Below are 13395 nucleotides of genomic sequence, written 5' to 3'. Positions count from 1 at the left end.
TGCGAAAAATTCGCTGAACTTTGGAGACATCATTAATATAAATATAATTTTTATGGTCGTTAAATAATAAATGGTTTTTAGTAGGTCCGCTGCTCGTTTAAACTCAACGGTTTGTACAATATCTGCTATTGGTCTAGATTCGACCAATCCTGTCGCGACACGAGTCGGCGATGACGTTTTACCGAATTATATGAGTTTCTTTTAGCGTGTTTATAGGAATACGATCGCAATTTTTTGCCGTATTATACGAATCCGTATTATATGAAACCGTTTTATAGGGGGTCTATTGTGATTTCTTTGCAGTGTTGATATGTTGCAATAACATTTAATATTATCCATTTAAAAAATTGCAACAATGAAAATGTTTCGGGTTCAAAATTAGCGTATTCTTATGTATTTCCATCTGCTGAATTCAAAAATCACCATAAAAATGACTGATTAGTTCTTGCTTTGGAGTTACAGTGACTTGTCATTTTTTTAGGGTATACATTTGTATTTTGGGGGGAAATTTATTTTTTGGGAGTTGTCACACCTCTCAACTGATATTATTAGCATAACATTCTTCATATATTTGTAGGTTATAAACATAATAAATGTGTCTATGACTCTGAGTTTAATATTGCTTCTGTTTTTCTTGGTTAATATTCTTGGTTTTGGAGTGCTTTTGAAGTGTAATACTGGTTATACCAAAATGTAAATTTAGTGAACGATTTTTGCTATATTTGTGGTAAACATTTTCGTCACAGAAACGCAGTCTGACGCCTCTTGTGAAGACTGCCTATCACCATTATTTTGGTATGAAGGTAGGAGACCAGGATAAGTCATGGGCTCTACATATATGTTTCAACTCTTGTTCAGTTATACTACGAGAATGGCTGAAAAATAAAAAAAACGACCTATGGCTTTTTCTGTGCCTATGGTTTGTAGGCTCCCGCCAAATCATATAGATGACTACTATTTCTGTTTGACCTATAAAAGCAGGATTGTCAATGAAGAAAAAAGGAACAGTTCAATATCCAAATCTTCCATCTGCTATTCGACCTATTCCACATTCAGATAGTTTACCAGTTCCTACTCCATTACATTATGAGCTTGAAGTAGAAAATGAAGAAACTTTGAGAGAAGAACCCAACAAGCCTTCCACATTCTATGACCCTGATTTTGAGATAAAAGATGATACACCACAGACTGAGTCATGCAGAATTGAATGAGAATTAAATTCGAGACGTAGACTTGTCAAAGAATAAGGCGGAACTTCTAGGGTCAAGACTACAGCAATGGAATTTTCTCCAACGTGTTGTCAGAGTCTCACAGTACAGAGAATGTCAGAGAGATCTGCTTTCTTTTTTTTTTGAGAAGAAAAACAATCTGGTTGTTTGCTGCAACGTGGCTTGATGAAATGTTTGTATTTGAACAATGATCTAAGTGAATGGAGGCTATCCACAGACTTCTCCAAGCTTAGTTTGAAAGCTGTATTACTTCACAATGGCAACCGTCTTCTGTCTATTCCTGTTGGTCATGGTGGAGACTTATGCAAATATAACAGCCCTCCTAGACTCAATCAAATATGCTGAACACAAGTGGAAAATCTGTGGCGATCTAAAAGTTATCATTGTACTCTTAGGAATGCAACTGGGGTACACTAAATACAGTTGCTTTTTATGTACAGTATGTGGTACAGTAGGGATAGGAAATCACATTACATTCAAGCGGACTGGCCTGCAAGAAATCTTGACTTTACCGAGAAAAATGTCGTTGCCAAGCGTTTCATGGACCCAAAAGATGTTCTTCTTCCACCTCTTCATATCAAACTGGGTTTAATGAAAACTTTTGTAAAAGCTATAAACCAGGAAGGACACGCGTTTAAGTACTTAAGAGACAACTTTCCTAAATTGAGTGATGCAAAGGTTAAGTAAGGTATTTTTGTTGGGCCACAAATTCGACAACTTGTAAAGGATCCTGCATTTGACCGAGTTTTGGAGGGAAAAGAAAAGTAAGCTTAAGAACACTTAAAGGGAGTCTTAGGGATTCTTAGGCAACAAAAGGGATGATAACTACACTCAGTTGATGACAGTACTTCTGGAAAAATACCATCAACTCGGATGCAACACTTCTCTCAAAATCCATTTTCTCCATTCCCACCTAGACTTTTTTCCTCCTAGTTGTGGAGTTGTCGGTGATGAACATGGAGAAAGATTCCACCAGGATATATCTGTAATGGAACAAAGATATCAGGGCCGTTGGAATGAAGCAATGCTTGTGGATTACTGCTAGTCTGTGTGTAGGGATGCACCAGAACTCACAAGAAGCAAGCCAAAAGAAAATTATCTCATGAAGTCACCACATGATTCTCTTCACACTGAACCACCTGCCAGACATTCTTCCATCAATTTAGAACTCTTAGAATGTAACTGTAATTTAAAAATAAAACTCGAGAAATTTTACTGTAGTGATTAATGTAAAGGGAGGTCAAAATATGATCTCTCAAGATTTTATATTTTTACACGCAGGAGACCTTGAAATGTTAGAAATACAAAAACATTTTGTATTTTTTTCTATATGTATGTATGGATATTAGTGTGTATGTAAGGGCACGGTTTTGTTCACTCAATGTAAAGATTAATAATAACTTTCACGCTTTCTGTCGAAAATTTCTGAAATTTTGCAAGAAGTTTTGTGTATTAGGAGGAGTGATGCTAGTAAATTTTGATGATTAAAGTCTAAAGTGACTAAAGTGTCTAAAGGTCTAGGAGTGGAAGATAAAGGGGTCGTGTTTAATATCTCGATTAGGATCGGACTTAATAAAGATTTTACTCGTTATTAGCATTTACAATTTTTTCTAAAACTCATCCCTACCCTTAAAATTAAGTGTTTTTTGTCACTTTATAATAATTAATTATATAAAAAATTAATATCTGAAACTAAAATTGCACATTTAGAAAGTAATAATAACTATTATTAATGCTTCGTGTTGACAAATACTAAGTAATAGTAATGAATCAAATAAGAGTAGTAGCTAACAAAAATGTAGATAAGTTATGTTTTATGACAATTTTATTGCACATAATTAAGCAATTTTTTAAAAATAAAAACCTGAATTTATTATTGCTGATTTCGCAAAATAAAAAAACTTCTTTTCATTATCATTTTAATGGCAAGAAAAAAATAGGGACGTCCACTACAAAAAATACAAATAGTAGGCCCTACTTACCGTTACTAAACATAATAAAATAAATAAATTTCTAATTTATTTTATAACGATTTATTTACAGTATTAAATCTTATAAGAACTGTAAATGAATATATTAACATAAAAGTACTGCTCATATGTTATTAGGTTATAATGATTAGTTATTATATGATAAATCTTTTATTTTCTTGAAATTCTTTAAACTTATTTCTTAGTTTTTGTCGTAATTCGGAAGATTATGATTTAATTCCAGAAAGAATATTTAATTAGTTGAGAAATCTGAAAACGTAAGCAATAAGCTTTCTAACACGATTGAATAATAATGCTTTATATTGTTTGTGGCTCAACAACCACGTGGTAAGATGTCAGCTTACGCTGTGGGAAACTCTTGTTTGAATCTAATCCAAATAAATAAAATTTATTATGGGTAATACGGGTCGAGGCGTCATTTCGTCATTCTTTGTCCTTCATTTGTGCTAGCTAATCTCATTACAGATTCAATGTTTAACTGTGACCAAATACTGTATATAACCTTAATACTCTGGCTCACCAACGGCTATATCGATTAATATAATGTAATTTTATATTTTAGATTATGAATATAATTTTACTGTAGTTTGTGATGGACAAAAGAAAAGTACCAAAATGATACAACTAATAATTCTCATTTTTTACTAGAAGCTATAAACACATTTCCTGATTTTTTCGATGTTCATATTTTTATATTTGCTTATTTATAAAGTTAGTTGCTGACTTTAAATTAGATTTTCGTATATTTTCCCTATTTTTAAATTTAAATAGTTATTTTTATTAAACGTTTTTCCTTATTATGGTCTAAAAATGTAGCAAATTTACATTTGAAAGTAATCTTGACCAATATACCGCAAAAACGTTTGGGGACTATGGCGATAGTGCAAAAAAACGTGTGGAGCATAGTGTGAAAAGCCACAGAAACATTGTTTGAAAGCATTCGAATGCCATGCCTGTACTGTACGTCACAGTCTGATATTACGTACTGTTTATGTCAGGCTGCTTCATTGGCTTAAGGAAAGCAGGATGGCTGTTTCCAGAATTTCTCGTTTCCTAGGTCGTTCTCACCTGACTTTGAGAAAGTGTTGGAACAGTGTCTAAAGTGACATTTCCCCCCTCCCCCACCGTTTCCGCATGTAAATACTAGGCTTTGGCATTTAAAACATAATCGGCTTCGTTTGTTGTGTTGTCATTTCAGACTAGACTACTACGGATTGGTAGCGTATCGTCTTTAGTGACAAATCTTGGTTCTGTTTGAGAACAGACAATTGTTTCGTTAGTTACGGCAACACAACACTTGTAGATCTGCCTAGGGGGATGTCTTTCGGGAGGTCTTTTAAGGGTAACTAGTCCCTATTTAGGCGTTAAAGACGTGGAGAAAACACAAAACTCCACGTTGCCAGCCCGTCCAGACGAACTCACAACCGAATTACCAGTTTTCAGTGATACGTTCAGAAAACACTGCTTCCTACCTTGTATGCTAGAGCCGTTGCAAACAGCTATTTTCTAGTTATAGATTAAATTATATATAATTTAAAATACTGTATTCGTTCTAGCAAAACTTATTATACAGTACGAATGCTATTAAAGTATATAATTAATATAATTTTATAGACAATACTTATTCTACATCTTATCTCTTTCTTTCTGATATGTAAAGTCTTTTATACGTAAGATTATTTTTGATAATTAATCTACATTTATAATTATATATGCTTAAACATAAAACAATAAGAATGTAGTATACGTTTGTTTAAAAACTAAGAAGTTAAAATATATTTAATATCTGTAGGTCAATTAAAACATTGAAATTCAATACATTTAACGTTACATACAGATAAGAATCTCATATATGCAAAATAATGACGTCATTGACAATATATTGCGTGTATATGAACTCATTTTTGACGTCACAATATCTTAATTCACATTTTCAAACCGATAACAAGAAAATAACTTGTTTGGATTATTATAGGAAGTAGTTTAACACTTGATATAATATTATTTTGTCGAGAATTTTTGTACCTGCAGAGATGTTATTTATTTTATATTTACATGTACAGTACAGTATACGATACTTTTAATTTTTAAATTATAAGTTTAACTATTGAAAAGGACGAATATAAAAATTGTAAAATACAGTCTAACTCTAAAAGTGGTATGTTAAAACTTTATATTAAAAATTTATTTATATTATATTAACATAGAGTAATTATTTAAAGTAGAATATTAGAAATTTAGTTACGTTTGTTCAATTTTTAAATGTTTAAGTTCTTTTATATCATTATAAATTTACTTTATAATATATCAAATATTTATATATAAATATTTATGTATGTATGTCTCTTTAATCCGAAATTAAGTTCGGTAGATTATCATTACAGCTTTCAGGTTAGACACTTCTTTTATTATTTCCACATATGCATTTCGGACTTATATAAATGTTAAGTCCCTCTTCAGTGCAATACTATAAATTATTAAAAAAACATAATTAGTAACATGACAAAACTCTTCGCGTGCAGGCCATATTTACTGACATAAAACTATCATACTTAAAAATTGTCACACTTATACGATACCTATGGTTCTGTCTTCTAAAACAACAGTGTATAATGAGTAACATTGGAAAGATTTTAAAATACAGCCATTAAAAATGCCACAAATACATTTTCCAACATTAATACGGAAAACCTAATATATTAATAATTTTATAATTTTTTNCTAAAAGAAACAGATATTTAAAACTAAATTTATTATATTGTTAATTAATTTATTATAATTCTAAATACAGTTAAGGCTAATAAGCATTTTTTCAAATAATCTTTTATATTTGGCATTTATTTAAAGATAATATTTTTTAAATATCTTAAAATATACTTAGATATTTTATTCAGGTTTTACATGTAAATTACGTTATTTATAATTATTTATCGAATAAATATATGTATTAACAGATATAGAAGCTAAGAGTCAACTGTTATCTGAAGTCATGGGCATCGACCTTTCCATTTTATTTAATTAATACGCTGATTAATAGAAGAATACAGGTAATTTTTTTAAAACAATCATAAGCTGTAATCTTATTATAAAATAAAATATTCTATAGATAATATAAGGAAATATATATATTTTTTTAATATTACTAGTTTACGTTGAACTACTTATTGATATATTGCAAGAATTTATGACTAATAAACATTACAGTGAAAAGATTTTTATATTTATTTCTACGATAAATTTGGGTAAAAACCTGGATTTATCCAGGCTTAACCTATTTAAAAATAGTTTATTTTATGCTGAAATTATACATCTGACGGATACTTATTTAAAAAAACAAAAAAAAAAATTGAATGTATACTGTTGTGAGTGACATCGTCACAATACCGGGTTGCAATTTTTAGTCATATTTTAATTTTTAAAAATCATGTGTCTTCCTGTTCAGCCCGAAAGTTCGTATATAATTGGGGCTTCTGTTCGTATATAATCGGAACTTCCATATTATCATGTTAAATACGTATGTATTCATGATGGGCGTAACTTCATTTCACAATATTTGAATCTACAGTACGACTGAAGTGTAGACATTGACTTTAATATATTATTGTTTGTTTAACTCCACGCGTAGAGGTCTGATGTTCAAGGTAATTAAGGCGTCAATCTGTTTCTCAGGGAGACACACTATTCAATCTGAGAATTTGATTAGCTTGTGCAATCATAGGGAATTTTCGCAGAGATCTGTGGGTCCTATCCCTCACGTCACTACCGATGTATTTGCCTCCGGCATGTAACGATGATCAAACTTAAAATTATTTTCAAATTTTTTTTCAATAATGACGCAAATTATAGCTAAAAATACAATTTCCACAGTGGTCGTAGACATGACACTGACTGGTAAAACCCAACTTGACCCACAGATTAAGAAATTAAATACAAAAAAAAAATTATTTGTATGCTTTTTTATTTTATAAATTCAATTTTATATAGAATTTTTAAAAAAATATTAATCCATTGGTTACTTTCATCAAACAGTAGCCCAAGTATTTGGTCTATTGTTTGATAAATAATCGATATACAAGGAATGTGTACTATGTATATAAAACGTTACTTAATTTATAATACGCATAAACTTATTTTTCATTATTTATAATGAAACCGAATTAAAATAAAGATTTATTGACTATTTTTAAAAATTCTATTCAGAAATGCGATCAGAATTCTATGTCAAACTCGTGTAACACGAGTTTGACATTTAAATTTGCGTCATAATCATCTAATTTTTTTTATTTTTTGTGGTTTCATTTTCCTTTCACACTGACATATTTTCTTTGAAGCTGACGTATTAAATCCTGAACACGTTGAATTTTAATTATATGCTTCCAAGTTAAAATTATGAAACTAAACATTTATGTTAGTTGACGACTACCAAGCAAGCAGAGAGAACAAAATGACTTCGTTTCGTGATCAAAGGGTAATAAATATTCATTGTCTTCTTTTTTTTTTAGCTTCATTATCTATTAAAATTTACAAAACTTGTATATATAATATCTATTATTTAAAAACATTTAATTTATTATTTTACTAATTAAATTAACTTTTTAGTAGATTATCTTTAGCTATTGATTTATATTTAAGTAGTAAAATATTTTATTTTTACTGCTATATTTTTGTGAATTTTATTTAAAAATTATACTATTTATAAAACTTATTATATAAAATTATTGACTGTTATTTAATATTTCGTCTTATATTATTGTTTTAATCGTACATTTTGTGTTATTCGCTTGTTATTCGAAAGGTCTTTATTTCTGCAACAATAGTTTTATCAATCTCATTAATTTCTTCGAACATATTTGCAGATATTTCTTTTAAAATTAATATAATGCTGTTATATTTAAAGAAACACAAATTAATATACAAAAACACGTAAAGATCGAAGATTTCGAGGAGGAATCTATTATGAAAAGGATCAATTATTGTATAAGATAAAATATTCATTTTACTAAGATTAAAAAATTAAAATGAATTTTAATATCTGTGTCATATTTGTAACCAAATTTCTAAAAAAATAGGGGAAATCCCCTAGACTTTTAAAAAGTTACAAGACGAGATAAGAGACAAGGAAAATTTCGAAATTTTCCATGAGTATTATCCAGGGAATTTACAAAGAGGAATTCTAAACAAATGCTAATTTCTGTCTCATCATAATTAAATGTGATGGAATTTAATATCAATAATTTAGAAGATAAGAAAATGTTATGATTAAGAATTGTAAATAAAGGAATGAGATTTGAATCTTGTAATTAAACAGATAGTTTTAATAAGAATAATTTCATAAATAATAAATATATAAAATGGATAATAAAACCAAAAAATAAGAGATAATATTTTTAAATATTAATAGAATTATTAATAATTTATTAAATTTTAAAGAATATTTTTAAAAAAATATATCGAATATGTTTGAACCGTAGTAATTAAAGTTTAAATTTTTATTTTTAATATATGAATGTAAATTTTAATAATAAAATATTGTGTCAAATGCTAGAAATTAGGTTAATTAATTAATAAAGGTTTTTTTTTCCTTTAGATAATAAATATAATTTAATCCCTTGAACTCAATTTAAAACAGCGCTTCTTAATAAAAAGTTGTAGAATTTCTAGATGTAGCTTTAACTGAAAAACATTTATAAAATTACATGGCATGATTGACTAGTTTGACTGATTGTACTGTTAAAATAAGATAAAGGAAAACAGTTGACAGTACAGTAATAATAAATTGTGTGTCTAATCTGTCTTCTGGGCAATATTTTAAACGAAACTTATTAGTCAATACGTTTGATTTATTTTTGTCAGAGAGAAAGTGAATAATACAATATTAGTTATGATATTAAATCATATAAAAAAAAAAAGAGGACAAAAATTAAATATTCAGATCGCAACTTTGTATTCATATTAGAGAGATTTATTGCGTTGTCATCGCTTAGAAACAATATCACGATCAACGATATTGTCTGCAGTGACAGCTCAATAAATCTCTGTATTAACAATAAATTATAAATAAATGATTAATTTATGATTGTAGCAAGTGTAAGATATATAATTATTTATGTTTTGTATTTTCAGGATTATAATAACATCGACAAAATGAAATTGCACTGTATACAAAATGTTCTTTCTCGTTATTTCTCAAGTTTAGGAAGAATAATTGCAAAACATCCGTATTATTTTCTTATAGGAACTGTTTTATTTACATCAATATTTTCTTCTGGTTTATTAACAATAAAAATAAATAGAGATTTAAATTATTTGTTTACTGCTAAGAATGGGAGAGCACAGAGTAATAAAAATCTAGCAGAAGTGACTTTTCCTATGAACACGTCATCGTTTTCTGATATGGCAAGAATAACAAAAATTAAATCAGTTGTTATAATACAGGCAACTGCAAAGGATGGTGGAAGTGTTCTACGTAGTAAAGTTATAGAAGAAATTGCACGTTTAGACGCTATTGTTAAAAATATAACTGTTAAATGGAATAATAAAACATATAAGCATGAAGACTTGTGTGGTAAAAGAAATGGAAAATGTTTAGAAACTACTTTTCATAATTTAATACCCTTTGCTAAGCAAATGTTAGCAGGAAAATATAAAATAAAATATCCAATACATATGAATAATTTAACTCTATCTTATGAAGAATATGTACTTTCTTTAGGAGGTGTAGAACTGGACAGCCAAGGATTTGTAAAAGATGTCAAAGCAGCACGTTTTATATATTTATCAGATGTAAGTAATTCCAGTAAAGAAGAAATTATACAACTTTGGAGGGAAGCAGTTAACGAAAAATTAATTTCTCTTCAATTTTCTGAAATATGTATTTCTTTTTTCAATGATAATTATTTATTACAAGAAGTTAATACAATTGCAAAATATCTCATGAAACGTATTCCTATTGCTGCAATTACAGTAATTTCATTTAGTTTTCTTTGCTGTATGACTAATAATTGGATTAGAAGTAAACCATGGCTTGGACCTTCTGCTTGTATTTCTGCTGGTTTAGCCATAATCAGTGGTTTTGGATTGGTATCCTACTTAGGAATTGAATACACCGATTTTAATATTGGTCTATGTTTTATTATACTCGGTAAGTAGATTTATTTTATAAATTAAGATGTTTTAAATTCTAAATTTAGATATTAATACTAAAATAAAATATAAATATCTATATTTAAAAAAAAGGAAGGAAAAGTACAGTACTGTACGTAACTAAAAAATGTTAACTATTTATATAATTCTATAAATTATAAAAGATATTTATAAATAGTTATATTTATATTTATAAAGTTATATTATTTTTCGGCTTATAATCTTTTTTTTCACCCAATTTCATACAAGGAATTAGAAGGACGAAAAGCTCCCCTCCAGTATGTTATAAATATTAATGTAGTGTCGCGTTATATTATGGGCAAAAAGGGTTATTACCTGAAGCCCTCACCAAAATTCTCCGAATTATCAACAGTGTACATGTAACCCCCTAATTTAAATTTGTCTGGGCCGTATGAATGTATAACGCGCCACTGGTATTACTTTTAATATGTCGACCGAAATTAATTTTGATGTAAAGGTATTAATGTTTTAACGTATAATATATATTTTTTTTTATAGGAACAGAAATCGATGATGCATTTGTAATGATATCAGCTTGGAGAAATACTCCAGTTACCGATAGTGTTGAAAAACGACTACAAAAAGTTTATACTGAAGCTGGTGTTTCGATAACGATAACATCTCTTACGAATTTTATTTCTTTCTGCGTGGGAATTGCAGCACATTTTCCTGTGGTGGAATTGTTCTGTAGTTATGCAGCTGCCAGCGTATTTTTTAGTTACATTTATCAAATTACATTTTTTGGTGCTTGCATGGCTTTAAGCGGATATCGCGAAGAGAAGAATCTTCATTCCTTGACTTTCTGTCCAATAAAAAGTAAGTTCAAAGAACTAGTAATAAAATAAATTCCATATAATGATATTTATATAATTGGGTCGTTATTTTTTAAATATTATTTTGGGTCATTGAATCATTTTAAATAAAATAATATTATCTAGATTTTTATTTATTTATTTATAATGTTATTATCTAATTTGAATTACTTAAAAATACTTAAATGGAGAGAAATTCTATCATCTATTTAATATATTTAATGTGATGTTAATTATTAAACATTAACGATAAGTTTTATTTATAGATACAAGAACAAGGCAAGGGAATTTATCTCAGATAAAAGAATCATACAAAGAAGAGGAATTTTTAATGGCTCAATTTCGAGACAAAATTGGACATCTTTTGACATTCCCCAAAACAAAGATTATTGTTATTATATTACTTTTTATCAATCTTGGTATAGGAATTTGGGGATTTATATTTATAAAAAAAGGAAATGAATTTTCTGATTTACTCTCCGATAATTCTTCTATAAATATTTACAATGAACAATTTTTCAAATATTTTAATAAATATTATTATCCAGTTCATATTATTATTGATCAACCGTTGAATTATGCCGATAAAGACATTCAGAATTCATTAGAATCTATTTTAAATAGTTTTGAAACTCATCCAAATGTTGCGGATTCATCTTTAAGAATTTCGTGGTTAAAATATTATAAAATGTTTTCTGATATGCCAGTAGGAAAATTTTCTTTAAGAGGTTACAATATGTCTGACAAACAAGATTTCATTAATGGTTTAAGAGATGTTTTTCTTCGTATTCCTCAAGCGAGAGAATTCCAGGAAGATATTATCTTTAATGAGAACTTTACAGATATTACTACAAGTCGTATATTGATTTTGTTAAAAGATATTACTGATCAAGATGTCGAAGTTAAGGTAATAAAGGATCTTTACCACATAGCTGATAAATCACCAATTTCTATAAAACTTCATAGCGTAGTTTTTCATTTAATAGAACAAGCTCTCATAATTGAAAATATGGTTTATCAGACAATTCTCATCAGTTCTGCTTTGGTGTGTTTAGTATTCTTCCTATTCGTACCAAATATAACTTGTGCTTTATCAATATCTACCATCGTTTTGTGTATAATATGTGAAACTGTGGGTTACGTTTATTTTTTCAACGTTAAAATGGATATTCTCTTATTATATGCACTCATACTTTGTGTAGGATTTTCTATTAATTATCCAACTCATATATCATTTTCGTTCGTAGTGGCCAAAGATATTTCATCAAAAGAAAGAATTAAAAAATGTATTTACGAAATAGGTTTTCCTATATTACAAGGAATATGTACGACCATTCTTGCAATTACCGTTCTACCATTTGAACCATTTTATATAGCAGTTTCATTTTTTAAAATTATGACAGTTCTTTCTCTGCAGACAGTATGGCATGCAATGTTTGTGATTCCTGTAATCCTCAGTCTACTTCAACACTGTGATAAATCTTTAGCTGATCAAATTCCTTCCAAAGATTCAATAAATGACTTGGACGTTCAAGAAGCATTAACACAAAATAGTATTGAATTAAAATATGAAGAGTGTCGGTTATGATAATTAATGTATGTTACTAATAATAATTGTATAAATATATTTTATATAAAATAAAACATAAAACATTTCCTTATTGATTTTTTATTTTAAAAATTATAAAGATTCAACTAACATGTCTACTATGAGATGGAATGAAATGGCTTGAATGTTTCTTTGATATTTCTTCTGAAACTGAGAATAATATGAGGGATAAAAACTTTTAACATTACCATCCTCTTTGCTAATTGCTAAAATACCGTCTGATCCGTACATGTACTAATCTTTACAATGAATAACACGATACATCTGCTACTCAATCGCTTCTTTGTTCTCTCTTATGTTCTTTACATTAAGTACAAATAGGGTAAACTTGCCTAAACTTAAGAAAAAACCATCATATTATCGAAATTAATAAACACAAATTATTTTTCATTTTAAGTAACTTTTATTTGGGAAATATTTTATTACTACTATAATCAAATTTAGCATAAATCTTATAAACTTCTGAGAAATAAACAATTTTAAAACAACACTAAAAAGTACAATTTAGGAACATTCGTCTTAAATCGTACTGATATATTCTTAAATCGTACTTTGAGATCCTATCATTGGTTTGCAGTCTTAAGAATAAA

The 13395-nt window shown here is 28.3% G+C and overlaps 1 protein-coding gene across 2 annotated transcripts; it reads left to right on the top strand.

Annotated features, from left to right (window-relative positions):
- Positions 1–5212: 5212 nt before the first annotated feature.
- Positions 5213–13155, top strand: LOC111626776 (patched domain-containing protein 3-like). 2 transcript variants are annotated; one of them, XM_023370275.1, is made up of 6 exons: positions 5213–5378; positions 6175–6267; positions 7552–7688; positions 9344–10361; positions 10883–11200; positions 11463–13155. In XM_023370275.1, the coding sequence occupies exons 3-6, from the start codon at positions 7626–7628 to the stop codon at positions 12782–12784; spliced, it is 2721 nt and encodes a 906-aa protein (XP_023226043.1). In that variant the 5' UTR covers positions 5213–5378; positions 6175–6267; positions 7552–7625; the 3' UTR covers positions 12785–13155. The 2 variants fall into 2 exon arrangements, with proteins under 2 accessions (XP_023226043.1, XP_023226044.1); XM_023370276.1 differs by lacking the exon at positions 7552–7688.
- Positions 13156–13395: the final 240 nt, after the last annotated feature.

The sequence above is a fragment of the Centruroides sculpturatus genome, unplaced genomic scaffold (genome assembly GCF_000671375.1).
Source record: "Centruroides sculpturatus isolate CEXI.00-Female unplaced genomic scaffold, Cexi_2.0 scaffold388, whole genome shotgun sequence".
NCBI lineage: Eukaryota > Metazoa > Arthropoda > Arachnida > Scorpiones > Buthidae > Centruroides > Centruroides sculpturatus.
Note: the sequence above shows the minus strand (reverse complement) of the source record. Positions and strands in the feature narration are given on the sequence as shown.